This window comes from Triticum aestivum, chromosome 5B (genome assembly GCF_018294505.1).
Source record: "Triticum aestivum cultivar Chinese Spring chromosome 5B, IWGSC CS RefSeq v2.1, whole genome shotgun sequence".
Lineage (NCBI taxonomy): Eukaryota > Viridiplantae > Streptophyta > Magnoliopsida > Poales > Poaceae > Triticum > Triticum aestivum.
Genome location: NC_057807.1, coordinates 83,668,405 through 83,683,840, shown reverse-complemented (window position 1 = coordinate 83,683,840; position 15,436 = coordinate 83,668,405). Strand labels below are relative to the sequence as shown.

Here is a 15,436-nt window from a genome sequence, read left to right as displayed (position 1 = left end):
GGAGCGCTGGCGGCAGCGGCAGCAGCAGCGGGCGGAAGGAAGCAACCAATCGAGTAGCGTGCGCGGACGGGACGCGTCTCGTCTCCGCCCCGTCGTTTTGTTTCCCTGGCTGGGGTGGGAGCAGGAGTGGGAGGTTCGTTTGGGGTGCGCCGATCCCCCGTCCAGGCCTCGTTGCCGTTTCGGGCTCATGATTGGGCTGCGGGCTGAACGGGGTGGGGCCCACCGCGGCGAGCCACCGCAGAGGAGCCGAGCCGGAAGGAGGAGGAGGAGAGCGAGCGAGCGAGGGAGGGAGGCCAACTGTTCCCCGGGATACTTTACGCTTGTCCCCGTGCCACTCGCTTTATTTTTTATTTTCGGTCGCCGTCTGCCGTTTGCTTGTCTGCCTATAACAGGTGACAGCTGATTTTGTTGATAAGGCAGTGGAAACTTTCCAAAAGAGATAGAGTGAATATATCGCTTATTTTACATACTGTCTGGCTTTTTTTATATATGATACATAGACTTTTTTCTCTCCTTTTTTTTTACTTTTTCTTCATGTCGCATATTCCAGGTTATATTATGATGGTATATATGAGTGTGACTAGCTCTCATCTACTCCCTCCGTTCCAAAATAGATGACTCAACTTTGTACAAACTTTAATACAAAATTAGTATAAAGTTGGGTCATCTATTTTGAAACTGAGGGAATAGATGAGAGTTAACAAAGCCACGTCTAACTTCTACATCATTTTATTTTACACGGAGATTCGTGGAGTTTTTCTTTTCTTTTCTTTCTGTTTGATTGATTAAATAATTACAAGTTAGATATGACTTTGTTACTTTTTATCTAGATGAGAATTAGCACATCTAGTATATCATGTTGGGACTGTTGGAGACAATATTTTGTTATGAGATGAGAGCGACGTTTTTACGTGTGTGGTTATGGATTCCTTACACATTTCGGCCTCGACAATAGCAAGTGGTGGTTGTATGTGCCCCTTGGGAGATCTTATTCCATATTGAAACCATGGAGTTGGTGCTATCACGCTTACATGGGGCGCCCATGAAGCTCTCGCTCGGCTCCCTGCTCCACTAGCTCGCCTAGTTTTGTTTTTCACTTTTCTATTCAAAGAAGTTTACGTGTTTCAAAACATCTTGGATTTTAATATTTTTAATATTTAAAATATGAATTTTAGAAAAATCCTCAGGAGTTTAAAAATATTTGTGGATTTCAACCATGTTCGCAAAATTGACAAAACTTCTTAAATTTTAAAATGATCAAAGTCTTTCAAAATATTCATGAATTCAAAAATGTCCATAGTTTTCGACTTATCATGAGAAAAATAAATAAAAAATAGAAAGACAAAAAAAAGCAGGAAATAACCAATAGAAAAACCATTACAACCAGTGAAAAACATAGAAAAGAAAGAAACAAAATTAGATGTAAGAATAAAAAGAGAAGAAAAAAGAGAATAAAAAGGAAAAGAAAAGAAAAAAAACAAGAAAGATAAAAGCAAGAAAACCCAAAAGAAAAACTATTTAAACCGCTGAAAAACACATATAGGAAGAAAATAAAAAAAATCAGGCAATACCTTCTCTGGAAAATAAACGGCTGGCCCAACGACACACCCTTAGGGACGGGGATCATAGCATCTCCCACAACCCTCGATGCATGAGGAGGCTCCAAATCTAGAGTTCCCGTAAAAAAGGAAAAAAAAACTTCAAATCAAGAGAGCTTAGTATGTTAGTTCCTTCGTTCCAACTAAGACCATGTCACTTAATTTGGAATGGAGGCAGTAATAGATTCTTTGTTGTTTGCGAAAAGAGGAAGTACTCCTTCCGTTCGGAATTACTTGTCTTGGAAATGGATGTATCTAGAACTAAAATACATCTAGATACATCCATTTTTGCGACAAGTAATTCCGAACGGAGGGAGTAATAGATTTCATTCTGGTGTTGTCTCGGTCCTTCTCGTCGATAATATGCCAACCTGAGCGGCTCTTCAGAAGCTTTCGGATTATTCTATTTTATTACATGTTTGATATTCTTGATTGATGACTTGGAACCACGGTCACACCAAATCCGCCCCGCCAGTCTTTTGGATCTTCACGCCTCGCGCTGTCGACGCCAAATATAAGGCGAAGTTGATACTGGCCGCGGCAAATGGACAGCCGATCTAGTCCACACAGGCCACGGGGTTGCCGTGTCAGCGAGGTCCCTATCCATGGATGCAGAATAACAGCGACGGCATTCACTAGGCGAAGCAGCACTCAGCGAGGCGGACGACGAACCTGACCGACGTGGAGATTACTGCTGTGATCGAGACCCACCACTGCGCATATCATAATTCATATCTTGTGTGGACATCTTTGATTCGATGATTCTACATCGTGTGGACCATCTGAATCGCGGGGTTACGTATCTCGTGGACTCTATGATTCGCGGGATTCTAATGACATAAGAACATGATGAAAAATTAAGTGATTTCATCGCTGTCAGTTCATCCTACATGATAGGATACCATTGATTGCACCAAAGGAACAATATAGGAAATCACTTTTCTTTTAAAGTGGAATTAGGTGAACGGAAGTACTGTGCAGCCGATACTAACTGGCCGATCGATGGACGATGCTCCATCCGGCGGATGCGCTTCATTTTAGGTGAAAAGTGCCCGGTAGGCGAAATGCAAGTGTTTCAAATCTTAAAGATCAAACAATATTTATATCGGAAAATTGCTTGGAAAGTCATACGAGATCCCTTTATATATAAATATTATAATAGAACAAGCCCTCGGCACAAGTATTCCCTCCGTCAGAAAACACTTGTCATCAAAATGAATAAAAAGGTAGATACATCCCATTTTATTCATTTTGATGACAAGTATTTCCGGACGGAGGGAGTAGTAAAATAAGGGAGGTGATCAGGTGAAGTGCAGAGAGGCTTCATGGAGGCCCTGTCCAGCGGATCCACTCACCACAAGTGCTCGCTTCAACCGGCAAGTTGCAGCAACACATCTTCTTATTCTTCTTCTTCCAGGACGACCCCCCTCTTCTGCCCGTCAGTTAGTTATAAGCGTGCAGTGACAACAGGACAAGGTCACACCAATAATGCAGCTGATGCTCTTCAACTGCCTCTACCTGGCTTCCTCAAAGATGATGATATCACGGAACAGTGTGGCTTCAGAATTTCAGATCAAATTGAATTTTCATCCTTCTTTTCTTTTTTGCAAATGACGCGTAAAAGTACGCGTGAAATGATGTGCACAAGTCTTGCGACAAAAAAAGTCATTTTCTGCCGACCATATCAATGCACCGTGTCCTGTGTTTCCAGCACTTGTATCAAGGAGTTAGGGAAGCTGCTAAGACTATGGACATGGAGCAAACCAGAGCTGACATGAAAGTGAGGCTAGATACAAATCCCGTGTGCGCTTCGTCGCCACAGGGTATGCGCCATGCGGCTTTCTCCACAGGCGTGGCGTGGAGATCCCGGAGGGCCCACACACAGGAATCAGGACGGGTTTCCTTTCTCCTGTAACGGAGGAGCAGGTCTGGGCTGCCGAACTCAACCGTTGCGTAACCGCTGGCATCAAGAGGCTGCAAATAAATACGGCAATCAGCTAGGGGTTTTCTTCAGAAGCGTTCTACTATTAAGAAAGCAAAAAAAACTGAAAGCCGGCACGTATTTACCGAGATTGAAAATTGTTTATACCAAATCTACACATGAGAAGCTGACAATGAATACAGGATAATAAATAAAACAGGGCTAGATTATAGAATCTTAAACATGATAGTGAATAGTCTGCTAGGACCGAGTTTTTAAAAAGAAATAGCCTGCTAGGAGCTATTTCAGAGATATATCAACAAAGGATCAAATAAGTAAGACCCAGGTATTTTTTTATAAGCTTTTCTAAATATATGTACGAGAAGTTGACCATGATAAATAAAGCCTTAAAAGGAAAAATATTTAGAATATTAATGTACAAGTCCAACTGTTATGGATATCCACCTTCTAGAACAAATGAAGGGCAAACATAAATAAACAGGACAACTCGGCAAAACTTTCATGACACCACATATATCTCAGGCATGTTTCCAAGCCGCAAGCTAGAAGATTCAAACGTAGGGTGGGGTATTTGGCCACACCACAAATGTAGCTTTCTTTGCTTTTCTCGTTACTTCCTGGAGCATCCAACAATCTCTCCAAGGCATTGTAGGACATTTCAGATGCAAGTATTAGATCATCTACAGCCGGACCTCTCAAACCCGCCTCATACGCCCGGGCGGGCCGCCCGGTCACTGACCGGTCATGTTTTTTCGACCCAGACGGACGCCTCAAACGCCCGGGCTGACCAGCACCCCCCATATCCAGCCAAAATATGGGGCGGATATGGGGACACCCGGGCGCGCCCGCCATGTCGGACCCGGCCCATGCTGGCCCGCCCAACCCCACTTATATTCGTCCCCATCCTCTCGCCGGAGCAAACCCTAGCCACTTCACTCCACTCCCCTCCGCTACCCAAACTCGTCTCCAGCATGGCGGGCAGCGGATCGGACTCCGACAAGTCCGGATCCGTCGACTGGGGTGTCATCCCGTGTGGGTTGGAGGCAATGGCAGTCCGCATTGCACTCCGCCGCTCCCGGGAGGACAGCGCCCGACCGACGGACGGATCCATCCACCGCGATGCCATAGTGTCGGCTCACCGGGCGCTCGGATCCTCTGGTGCTGGATCCTCGTGGTCCCGGCAGCCGGAACACCTCTCCTTCTCCATCACCGGTCGGGCAGACTATGTGTCCCACCGGGACCCGGCGGCCCGCCGTGGGAAGGAGAGGATAAGGGCCGCCGAGGCCAGTATCACGGCGGAAATGGCGGCGGCGCAGGCGGCCGCAGAGGAGGAAGCCATCCGCGCCCGCATTGTGAAGAAACAACAGCAGAGGAACACGCGCGCCCTCGCCCGAGAGCAGAATCGGGCGGTCCGTGCCATGGCCGGACTGCCACCGAAGGAGGAGAAGGAGGACAGCGACGGCGACGAGCAGATCCAGCTCAATCCGTACTGCGTCTTCGACCGGTACCTCCGCGAGAAGGACGGCAAGGGCGCCGGGAAGGGCAAGGGCAGCCGTGGATGAACTCCACCATAGCCGAACATGCCAAATTTTGGTAGTCCGGTGGCATGTTTAGTGTAGTGTGATGGAGTACCTGGACGATGCGTGCGCGTCGACATAGTTGCATGAGTTTTATATGGTAATTGAGGTGTCCAGATGTGGATTGCATTTTTTGAGGAGTGCTCGGTCAGTGCCCGCGGACGCGCCCGGGCGCGTCCGCGGGCGTTTGAGGGGCTGGATTTGCCAAGTCCGGCTGTAGATGCTCTTACATTGCATATTTAAAGTTAGTGTGTTCCCTAGAAAAGGTAAATCAAATGTACTCCAATAACTTGGTTTACATTTCACTAGCTACACTTTATGATCACATAACTGCAGTTACCCTTGTTTTACTCAATCCCTTGACACCATTCAACCTTCCATATTTACTCGGAGGTGTGTACAATTTAGGTAAGCAGGATAATATAAAAAATAAACTCAACCTACAAAGATGAAAGCCAAAACACCCAAATGTACAATGAATAATGATTTTATGCATTCGTCTTATTTGTCTTCCTCATTTCTACCTGTCCTTGTTGACTGTATAGCTGAAGTAAATTTATTGTCACGTGCAGCTTATCAGAAAATTAAATTTGCCAGATGTAGTCCATCTCCGCCACTATTCGCCAGTTTTAATATTCTTATGGAAAACATTAGAAACCTTTTAAGGTGGGTTGCTCCATGACATTAGCACAAATAAATGGAGCTAGTAAGATGGTGACCTAGAGCAAAACTAAACAGAAATGAAGTTGCAAGATTTTTTTCCCATCTCTACTCAATATTTGTTACTTGAATGTTCTGCAATAAACACGTGCCAAGCCTTCCATTATTGTGGGTCAACCTGACCTAAAATAAGTGTTTCCTATGTTGAGAGGACGCGTTGTTCAATATCCATCAGGGATGTAATATGCATATAACCACCAGAACACTGTTCAGTATTTCAAATATCTACATGAACTAGTTTACTCAAATTGAGAACACAATATGAGTGATACCTCTTTTATGATCACTTTCTGTATAAGAAGCATGCGCATTTGCGGACAGCAAGGACCAAATTGATCAAGTTGGCTGTTTGTTAGCACATATAGTTTATTTCAAAATTAGAAATTTACCGGGCCTCCTGATGGCACCCATTGATCTTGCAGCCTTGACAGTTTTGTAGTTAGTTTAGCTTCTTTCGTTTCTCTTTTTTTTTTTTCATTTAGTTTTCTTTTGACCTATGCTTCGGGTTGGTGGCCTGCCAAACAGTACAGATGCATGTTTGAGAAGAAAAAGAAACTTACTGGATATCTAGCATGGAGAGGAAGCTCTGTTACAAGGTTATAGTCCATTGATGTGCTTGGTTTGAGATCAAAATGAATCTCAACAGCTGACCGGTTGGACAGAGCGGATGGCAGTTCAAGGTTCGTGTCTCCAAAAACAGCAACATCAAGAAAAACTGCAAGACAAAAATGGAAATTAGCATGATGCAAATGAGTAGTACCATAGTTGCTTGGCCAGCTCAGAGTTTGGTTTCACCTTTCCGCTCAACAAAGTGCTGCAGCTCAAATGGGTCAGCAAATACACCACTCGGGAGCTTTTCAATTATCACCAGATTGGCATCGTAACCATCAAGGAATTGTACCATAGCATCTTTGGAGTTACCAAATTTGACAGAATAGATCAAGCCGCGGTGGGAACCTTCACCAACCAGCTGACGATGCACTTCTGAAAGCGTAGGCACATCAAGTTCATCAGCAAGTCCTTTACACAAGTCAGATTTGTCAGGTACTTCAGTCAAGTCACGATGTTGAGAGAGCTGGCTCGTCAAGGCATCGACATATGCGTCAGCAACGTATGTCCTAGAGCAAGGCATGCAATTGACATATTGCCGGTTGCTGTGTGCCTGTTCAGAACAGGAGTTAGAACTTGTCAACAAAACACTGTATGAAACAACTTGGAACAAAAGCACACCAAAATTCAAAATATAGCACCTAAAAGTATGGGATGTCCAGATGTGCAAACAATTATGCTAAAAAACCGCAAACGAGGTACAGTTAATTACAACAGACCACTGAGCTCACAGGCAGCAGCCTTAATCTAACATGAGATGACTGCTGCACGTATCCTGCTGATCTTTGTGGCTGAGCGAGGCTACATCACCAATGGCAAGACCATGGAAGCGTGGGAGCTTTGCGCAATCCATCGCTTATCGAGCTACACATCGTATGGGCACCACAAGCCCCAACCAACCCCAGCAGGCAACAGCATACCCAAAACATGGACGGGTTGCAGATTCCGCAGAAAATCGCACAAAAATGTTAGTACACACGCTCAAGGGTCCAGGCGAATCCATTCCAACCCCCACGCACCTGCTTATCCGATGACGAAGCGTCGGAGATCCAAGCGGCGGCGAGAAGCGCCACGGCGAGCAAGCACGGCCCACTCCCCACGGCCATGGAGATGGAGGGGAAGAATGGGAGAGGAGCCGGAAGCGACCGGGGAAGGGCGCGGCCGGACGGGTTCGCCAGGCGGCCTCGAGGACCGCCGGCCCTCCTTGCGTAGGTGCCTACGGCGCTACGGCCTCGCGTGCCGGATTTTCTTCTGTGGAGGCGATCTGGGCGGCGTGCCTCTTCCTTCTCCCTTCCCCTTCTTTCTTCCGAGGAGAAATTTCTTCTCCGTTTGATAATTTGCCCTCTTCAGGTTGCCGGATGGGGCCGGGGTCACTTGCCACTGAAACAATGACGGGGCAAATCCAGTGGCGAAGCCACACTTGGGCTACCGAGAGTGGATTTTTGGAACCCGGGTGTATTGGAGGACTTTATTTTAAATACTTTGAAAATCACATTTAAGGTTTCAAAAAATTCCGAAAAAAATTCTGCGTGATCATATGAATGTATATTACACATGTGTAAAGTTTGGTGATGAAATAAGTAAATATGCAACCTATACAAAAATAACAAAAATAGTGATTTTCAAATAGTGAATAATACATGCACTGTTCATCTTTCCAAAATCATGATTTTGTCATTTTTGTGTAACTCACATGGTTACTTATTTCAGCATCAAAATTTACACATGTGTAACATACATTCATATAAACATGTTGATTTGTTTTCAGAATTTTTTGAAACTTCAAAATAGCATTTTGACACAGTTCAAAAAATAGGGCTCCAATGCACCCGGGTTCCAAAGTGACTTTTTGAATGACTACCCAGCTTTTTGCAAAAACTACATGCATCAAGTAGAAATCATGCCAAAAAATCTTATAAATGCATATATCTGACTACACAACATTCAATTGACTACACATGATTGGATTCCTGGCACCGTCACTGGGCAAATCATCAAACCCTATGTAGAATGAGGCAAAAAAATCCACCCGCCTCTCCTTCCGAGCCTCCGAGGCATGAAGATGCAAGGATCAATGCGTGACGTTGAAACATGTTTTTTTTTTCACAAACCGGTCCCTGTGAGCATGATGTATGATGGAATTTTGCATACATGATCAAAAAGCTTAATTACAAATCATCAAATTCATCAGTTTGGTCTTCTCAATTCCCTTTTTCATCTCTTTTTTTACATAAATATTCCATTTTTCATCTCGTTGAGTAAACACACTTGAAAACAAAAAAAATTACTATATCGCAGACCACTATTTCTAAGTCACTGCAAAGAACCATTTGATCTGGGAACGAGATTTGTAGTAGTACACAAGAGATATAAAGATCTTGTCGAACGTTGACAAATAAATGAATGTTCCTAATTTAACCTACACTATATACGATTCCTTCAGTTCCAAACTACGGAGTACTTGTCATGGTTTTAGTTCAAATTTGAAACTGATGGAGTATGATGGAACGGACACTTGTGTATGGTACGTTCGTCGGTGCCCTTGAGAACTTTATGAACAGTGCGCAAAAGCCACTTGTGTATGGTATATGTCGGTGCCCTTGAGAACTTATGAATAGTGCGCAAACACTTGTTCACAGTGAAACAAAAATGATCAGCGCAATTGATAAGAACATTTCCCCCACAATTTATCCAAATGTTGTACTCCTTTATGTAAGATATGTTCACCAAAGTTTGCCATGTATGCTGGCAATGTGAAAAACAACTATAGTACCTCTATATCTTAAAGACTTACATGTATTATTTCACAGACAACAGGAAAATTTGAAAATATCTATACGGATAATCTTTCTTTCTCTTCTTATTACTTTACTGTAAACTAATCTTATCCTGTTGTATATATATGATGCATCTAATTCCACCAAATAACCTCCAAAATATGCAGCCATCTTCACAAATCGGAGTAATGTTCTTCTCTGAATGATCGTCAATAAGGAAAGGACCCTGTCAGCCTCATATGAGCAAGGGTACTTCTCAAGCCATATTGTTCAACCGCTTGAATGCCTGCCCGAAAACCATCCCCATATTCCACGGACGAATCTGTTTCGATCTGATTCTTGATGAACGCCCCGAGTTTCTTCTCAAATTCTGTCTTCGCTCCCTTCTTTGAAGAGGTAGGAGCTGCCGACGAAGACGATGATGATGCCGAGCTGGAAGAAGCGTTGCCACTAGCACCGGCAATGATTTCAGACTCAAGCCACATGTGGGATAGGACTTGACAGATGCCTTCTTCAACCTGAGGGCTAAGGGATCGGTATCCTGCAGAAAGAAAGAAGGCGGCGCTGAGAATAGGATGAGAATGCAAGTGAATCCAACTAAAAATTTATGAGCATGACTACATGTACCTTTAAGGCGAAGATATGCGTGCATCATCTCGTGAGCAAGGATGGAGCCAGTTTGCAATCTGGATGGCAACTAAACTATAAGGAAATTTATCTAGATACAATCCATACAAAAGAACTTCATGACAGATAATGACTTTCGAATAAGTAGGTCCTTAAGAACAACAATCTAACCTGTGTTCATAGTAAGGGGAAACAAATTCTAGAACAATATACCTTGGTAGACCATACAGTATTAGGATGGCGGTCACTTCACACCGTCGGACCAGCTTGTATGGTCCTGTAATCATATCCATAATTCTGTTTCCTGGTCCAATTGTTGGTCTTTTTAAGATCTGGATGCATTAAATTGTTCAGTACATGCAAATTGCAGACTGTAAAATTTGCACATGCCTGTAATCAAATAAAGTCAATAATATGGCAGCATTTAGAAACTTACAGTTCTGACAATTTGTTCTTCAGAAAGACATAGACCTCTGGTTTCAGGAAGGTGATGTCCCTGAGATGAAAGAAAATAAGAACAGATGAGTTGGGAGTATACAAAGCATTGTCTGCAAAATAACCAGATTATCATCCTACTTACACTTTTCTCAGCTTCCAACGCTTCATTCAGAGCCTGACGCTCAACCAAAAGTAATGGAACCTGCTGTTCTACTTTCATATTCAAACCTTCAAAAAATTCCTGAATGTCCATGTAAAGGTGTTGGCATTCGGGAGAGTCCATTGTTGCAGAAGTGAGACATTCCAAGCACAGTTTCCTCCCATCATCTAATGTAATATATTTGATGTCCGTTGGCTGAATTTCAGGATGAAACGAAACGAATTACTCTAGATAATCTTCAATGTCAAAGAAAAATAATCACAGATGGCTAAGCATATGAGGAATACATCACTATAAGAAAAAGGAGTAGTTGTAGAATTAATTGGAACAAATAATACAGCATACTTTCTGTTTATTAGTTTGTTAGGTAAGCTTCTACCAAGCATTATATCAAGCCAGAGTTCAAGATCCTGGCAATAAAAACCGCAGGACAATGTTCAGAACCGAAATGATAATAAGTCATTTATTTACAATGTTGATTGTTCTACCTTTTTCTCACCCATTAACACTGATAATGAGTCATTATACTGGCACCAAGAACATTATTTTGATTGCTAGTGTTTTGTTGTTGAGGCATCTTGTAATGGCCGTCTAATCAGGTGTTGCCTTGTTGATGGGGTGCTTAGTTGCATTTGCCTAGTCTTATCTCTTATGCATGTATTTGGTCCTTTCTATCAATGCATCGAGACAAAAGCTTTTGCGTTTTCTCAGAGTAAAAACATTATTTAACCTTCACCGTTTTCCAAATTTTAATGAAAATTTTCTGGTTACTTCCAGTAACAGGAACCAGCCAACCTGGACGAATTTGTCTGATTGGTTATAAAATCCTTATTTACCTCCATTCTTTCACAGCTGCAACACCTAGGAGTGCCATCGTCTTCATGGGAAGGGCAGTACTTTTGCATCCAAAAAGGATGTGCTCGGTATTCGATCAGGCCATTCTTATTTGTCGGAATCTGGGGAAGAAAATGCAATAACCACGATTCAATGCACAGATCAAAAATTTAACTCTAGCCAACACTTTCATGCTCATTTTCTCAAGAAAATAATTGAATGCTTATCCATAAACATGGATGACAAACACTCACAAAGTTCTTGCAGACATCACATTTTGGATGAAAAAAATCTTTATAGCAGGATTTGTGGTATGGCTGGTCTTCATGCATGGCGAACTACATAGTAAAAAGATTAGCATCAATTATTTAATCTAAATGAAGCATGGCAGGTGGTGATATAGTAGGCTTATATACCTCATACTCTGATATGGGCTTATTGCAAGCATAACATTTGAAGCACTGAGGATGCCAAACTTCATCCATACAACTAAGAAAACGCCCATGACCAATTGGCTTTCTACATCCAGCACAAGTCCTACACAAGTAAAAAACAGCTATGAATAGAAGCACACAATAGTAGGTTCTTCTGATCAAGTTAAGATTGGCATCCAAACTACTGATAGTGTGATGGTGCTTGTACCAAGTCAAAAAGAGGAGATAGCCAATTTGCTACTACGGAGCTAATCATGCTGTGCTTTATGAAAAATGCTAGCATATGTGTAGAGCTAACCATTCCGCGATTTCATGAAAACCTGCAAGCTGATAGAAAGTACCAAGGACTGACCCTCTTTATGACCTACTTTCCTTTCACCATTTATGTTCGATTCAATCACCAGATCAGCACTTTTGAGCTTCCAAAAGGAGGAAAGGGCTCACAGTGTAGCAGGTGAAGAAACATACTACATACCAAGAATATTTCCGAATAGAACACGTGTTGAGAAAACAAACGGAAAGCAACTTATGATATTTAAAATTACAACATTGCTTACAAATTGAAATATCCACCAAACTGTAGCATCCAGTAGTCACCTGAATCCACTTGAGGGCAAGACAGACTGATGTGGCTCCCTTGTTGGGATACTCTCTGATGGAACATTCTCAACAGGAGCATTTTGACGAGGAGGAGACTCGGTATTAAGGCTCTCCTGGAGAGCCCGTGCAAGTTGCTCATCTTCCTCCAAACTATAATCAGGATCTGCATTAAAATAAACATATGAAAATTGTAAAGGAAAAAAGAACAACTTTTACTCAGTAACTGACTCTACTAGATTTCCATATCGGCGGTCACTGCCCCCAAGGAGATTATATTTATTCATAATATAAGACAAGAATAGTCAGTAACAAATAGAATGCACGAAGAGGCAAGAGGATAAGAATGACTTGGATAATACTAACCAATAGCCTTTCCCTTATTCGGATCTTGCTCTGCTAAGGATAATGCAATAGCACGAGCTATATCTTCACTGTCACTCTCATCATATGCATCCTACATCAATAATGACGAGCAACTTGAATAGCCATTCTTTTTTATAACAAGAATATGCATTCAATATGTTCATAACTAGCTTGTTTAAACTTCTATGAAATGTGTCTATGCTTCCTTGTGTAGACAGGTTATGAACAAGAAAGAACTAGCTACAATAGAAAGTAGAAAGGATAAATGACTGGGAAGTATATGCATATGGATAGATAGTGAAGTAAATGACAAGAAGCTAACTCTGGTGTGCTCAGATTGGTTGCCTTCATGCCAGTGGCCATCATAATGACCCCTTGAAACTCTGTTTACTGAGCCTTTAAATATTTTGTTTAACCAACCCATGATCTGGAGCTTATATATTTGATCCTGCAACCGGGAACAGGGTGAATTCAGAAACAGAACTTGTTGAGACCTCCACAGTGACATGCATTAATTTGTGTTGCAGTGGCAGATCTTGACTTCAGTAAGACAAGGCTAGCATTTCTGCATTAATGATATGAGCCACATCGAACAGAAGTGATCAGTGACGAACGGCACCACATGTCCAATCATATGTTTCAGTCTGAACACCCACGAGGAAACAATAACAAAATAACATGAAGAATAACAAACCGAATGCAGCAGAGCAACTCTGTATCAGTATGTTTCGGTCTGAATTCCCATGAGGAAACAAGAACAAAATAACATGAAGAATAACGAACCGAATGCAGCAGAGCAACTCTGTATCAGTTCTCTCTCTCAAAAAAAAAAGCAACTCTGTATCAGTTACATTTGACATACCTGGAAAACCTCTGAGAACTTTCACTTAAGCAAAATGCTGGTGCAGTGCTACTAAACCAGCTATTTATACTCCTTGGCAGTCAGTGAGGCCAACCCAGATCATACTCCAACCACGTTAGGTGATGACCTGATATTTTTCTTCACAAGTCACCTAACAGGGGGGAAGAGATTATTCAATGAGGAAGAAAATATTCTTTGTGATCAATAATAGCAACCAATGGTCATACAATCAGACAAAAAGACAGGTGCACTTCTCTAAGTATTATAGGCCATTAGGACCACACAGTGATCACTAGCAAGTGGCAACCAAATTATCCGGCAAGATTCGCAATCATCGGTGAGCCCATGTTTCTACATTACTGGTGAAAGGGGTAGCATGATTAGACAGAGAAAACACTCTTGTGATCAGATCATCAGAAGGTGGTGTGGTATCGGAATCAACTGGATCTTTCTTTTCACTTGATCAATTCGATCGAATCCGAGGGTCGAAGGCCAAATTCTAGCAGAGTTCTACACGCCCAAACGAAGCAAAGCTTCTGAAACGAACAGAGGGCAATTCAAAATTTTGACTCAACAACAAGAAAATCAAGAACAACTGAGATCAGAGCTCGGGGACGAGATCAAAGAAGAAGACCAACATAATCTAATCAGTAAGCCCCATCGCAGAATTCTGGAACACAAAATTCTAAACAGTTCATCGAACTACCTTTGGACTGGACGCCGAGGAACCCGGGAAAGAAAGAGCGTCGGATTCTGCCGGCTCGATCGCCAAGAAAGAAGAACCGAAGCGAAAGGGGGGCAACTAACTACCGGAGAGACGGGCGAGCCACCGGTGTCTGTCTTGCGCTCGACGGCGCCCGCGGGGAGGGGGGGATAAAGAGAGGAGAGGGCGCGAGAGAGACGCGAGAGCGGGCGACCAGTAGGCGGCCGGGGCGGGGGAAGAGGACAAGCGGGGTGGGAGCAAAAGGGAACAAATGCGTGACATGGACGGGAAGCGGAGGTGGTGGTGGAGGTGGAGGAGGTTGCCCGGGTCAAAAAGGGAGGAGGGGAGGTGACGTCCGCCTCGCGCCACCCCCCATCCCCGCCCAGCGCGGCGCCGCGCAGCTGGCACAGCGACGTCGCGCTCGTGCGCGCGGCGGGCGGCACGGGAGGGGAGGCGCCCACATGGGCGGTGCGCGGCGGCGCATTCCGTCGAACGCGCCGCGGGCGTCATGCGGGGAGGGGATCCGCCCGGAGGAGTGACGGGGAGGTGAGAGGAGGCGGAGTGGCAGAGTGTCTGCTGGTTGACTTGTTTTTTCCCCTCCAACGCGGTCACACTTGAGCAATTTATTACTACTTCCTCCTTTTCTATACAGGACCAATATATCATTTTTCAGATATCAAGAAAGCAAAGCCAAGTACTCCCTCCGTTCTACTCCCTCCGTTCCGAAATATAAGTCTTTTTAGAGATTTCACTACAAACTACGTACGGATGTATATAGACATATTTTAGAGTGTAGATTCACTCATTTTGCTTCGTATGTAGACCATAGTGGAATCTCTAAAAAGACTTATATTTAGGAACGGAGGGACTAAAATAATTGAAGTTTTAGGATTGTGCCAAGTCAGATATTTTTAAATTTGAGCAAATCTGAAAAAATATGTAAACATCTACGATATCAAGTATATATAATATGAAAATATATTTCATAACGAATTGCTTGAGGAAAATTTGGCGTTGTAGATGTTAACTTGTTTTTTTATAAACTTGGTCAAATGTAATGAAGTTTGACTTAAAAAATAAAACTTCAATTATTTTAAATAGAGAGAGTAATAAATAACATGACTAATTGTTTAATTTTAAAATGTCTCAAAAAAATAAGGCATGATTCATTTAAAAAAAAGGAATTTGCGAA

The 15,436-nt window shown here is 43.0% G+C and overlaps 2 protein-coding genes across 4 annotated transcripts in view; both read right to left on the bottom strand.

The window, feature by feature from the left end:
* Positions 1-2,680: 2,680 nt before the first annotated feature.
* On the bottom strand, positions 2,681-7,805 carry LOC123110535 (phosphatidylinositol-glycan biosynthesis class X protein). 2 transcript variants are annotated; one of them, XR_006453458.1, is made up of 5 exons: positions 7,466-7,805; positions 6,633-6,999; positions 6,398-6,552; positions 3,188-3,572; positions 2,681-2,970 (listed from the first exon to the last, which is right to left on the bottom strand). XR_006453458.1 is itself a non-coding variant. In XM_044531078.1 (4 exons), exons 1-4 carry the CDS (start codon positions 7,550-7,552, stop codon positions 3,318-3,320), a joined length of 864 nt encoding a protein of 287 aa, XP_044387013.1. In that variant the 5' UTR covers positions 7,553-7,805; the 3' UTR covers positions 2,681-3,317. The 2 variants fall into 2 exon arrangements, 1 of the variants encoding a protein (XP_044387013.1); XM_044531078.1 differs by having other exon boundaries at positions 2,681-3,572.
* Positions 7,806-9,108: 1,303 nt separating this feature from the next.
* The window catches only part of LOC123110534 (protein DA1-related 1), an 8,512-nt gene continuing 2,184 nt past the window's right edge, over positions 9,109-15,436 (bottom strand). The window contains exons 1-13 of one of the 2 annotated variants that reach the window (XM_044531075.1): positions 14,248-14,774; positions 13,542-13,692; positions 13,002-13,127; positions 12,680-12,770; positions 12,314-12,479; positions 11,699-11,819; positions 11,537-11,620; positions 11,285-11,404; positions 10,431-10,643; positions 10,287-10,346; positions 10,064-10,182; positions 9,851-9,909; positions 9,109-9,764 (exon numbers count right to left, since the gene is read on the bottom strand). In XM_044531075.1, coding sequence (XP_044387010.1) covers positions 9,433-9,764; positions 9,851-9,909; positions 10,064-10,182; positions 10,287-10,346; positions 10,431-10,643; positions 11,285-11,404; positions 11,537-11,620; positions 11,699-11,819; positions 12,314-12,479; positions 12,680-12,770; positions 13,002-13,103 — 1,467 coding nt within the window. In that variant the 5' untranslated portion in view covers positions 13,104-13,127; positions 13,542-13,692; positions 14,248-14,774 and the 3' untranslated portion in view covers positions 9,109-9,432. Of the gene's footprint in view, positions 9,765-9,850; positions 9,910-10,063; positions 10,183-10,286; positions 10,347-10,430; positions 10,644-11,284; positions 11,405-11,536; positions 11,621-11,698; positions 11,820-12,313; positions 12,480-12,679; positions 12,771-13,001; positions 13,128-13,541; positions 13,693-14,247; positions 14,775-15,436 lie in introns of those variants that run through there. The other variant, XM_044531077.1, reaches the window with a different exon arrangement.

What these genes read in the sequence shown, in the direction of transcription:
- LOC123110535 (XM_044531078.1), bottom strand. Translation starts at nt 7,552, where the DNA reads ATGGCCGTGGGGAGTGGGCCGTGCTTGCTCGCCGTGGCGCTTCTCGCC. An exon ending in CTTCGTCATCGGATAAGCAG is followed by an intron (nt 7,000 to 7,465) that starts GTGCGTGGGGGT and finishes TGTTCTGAACAG; the next exon opens with GCACACAGCAACCGGCAATA. An exon ending in CTCTCCATGCTAGATATCCA is followed by an intron (nt 3,573 to 6,397) that starts GTAAGTTTCTTT and finishes ATTTATTTGCAG; the next exon opens with CCTCTTGATGCCAGCGGTTA.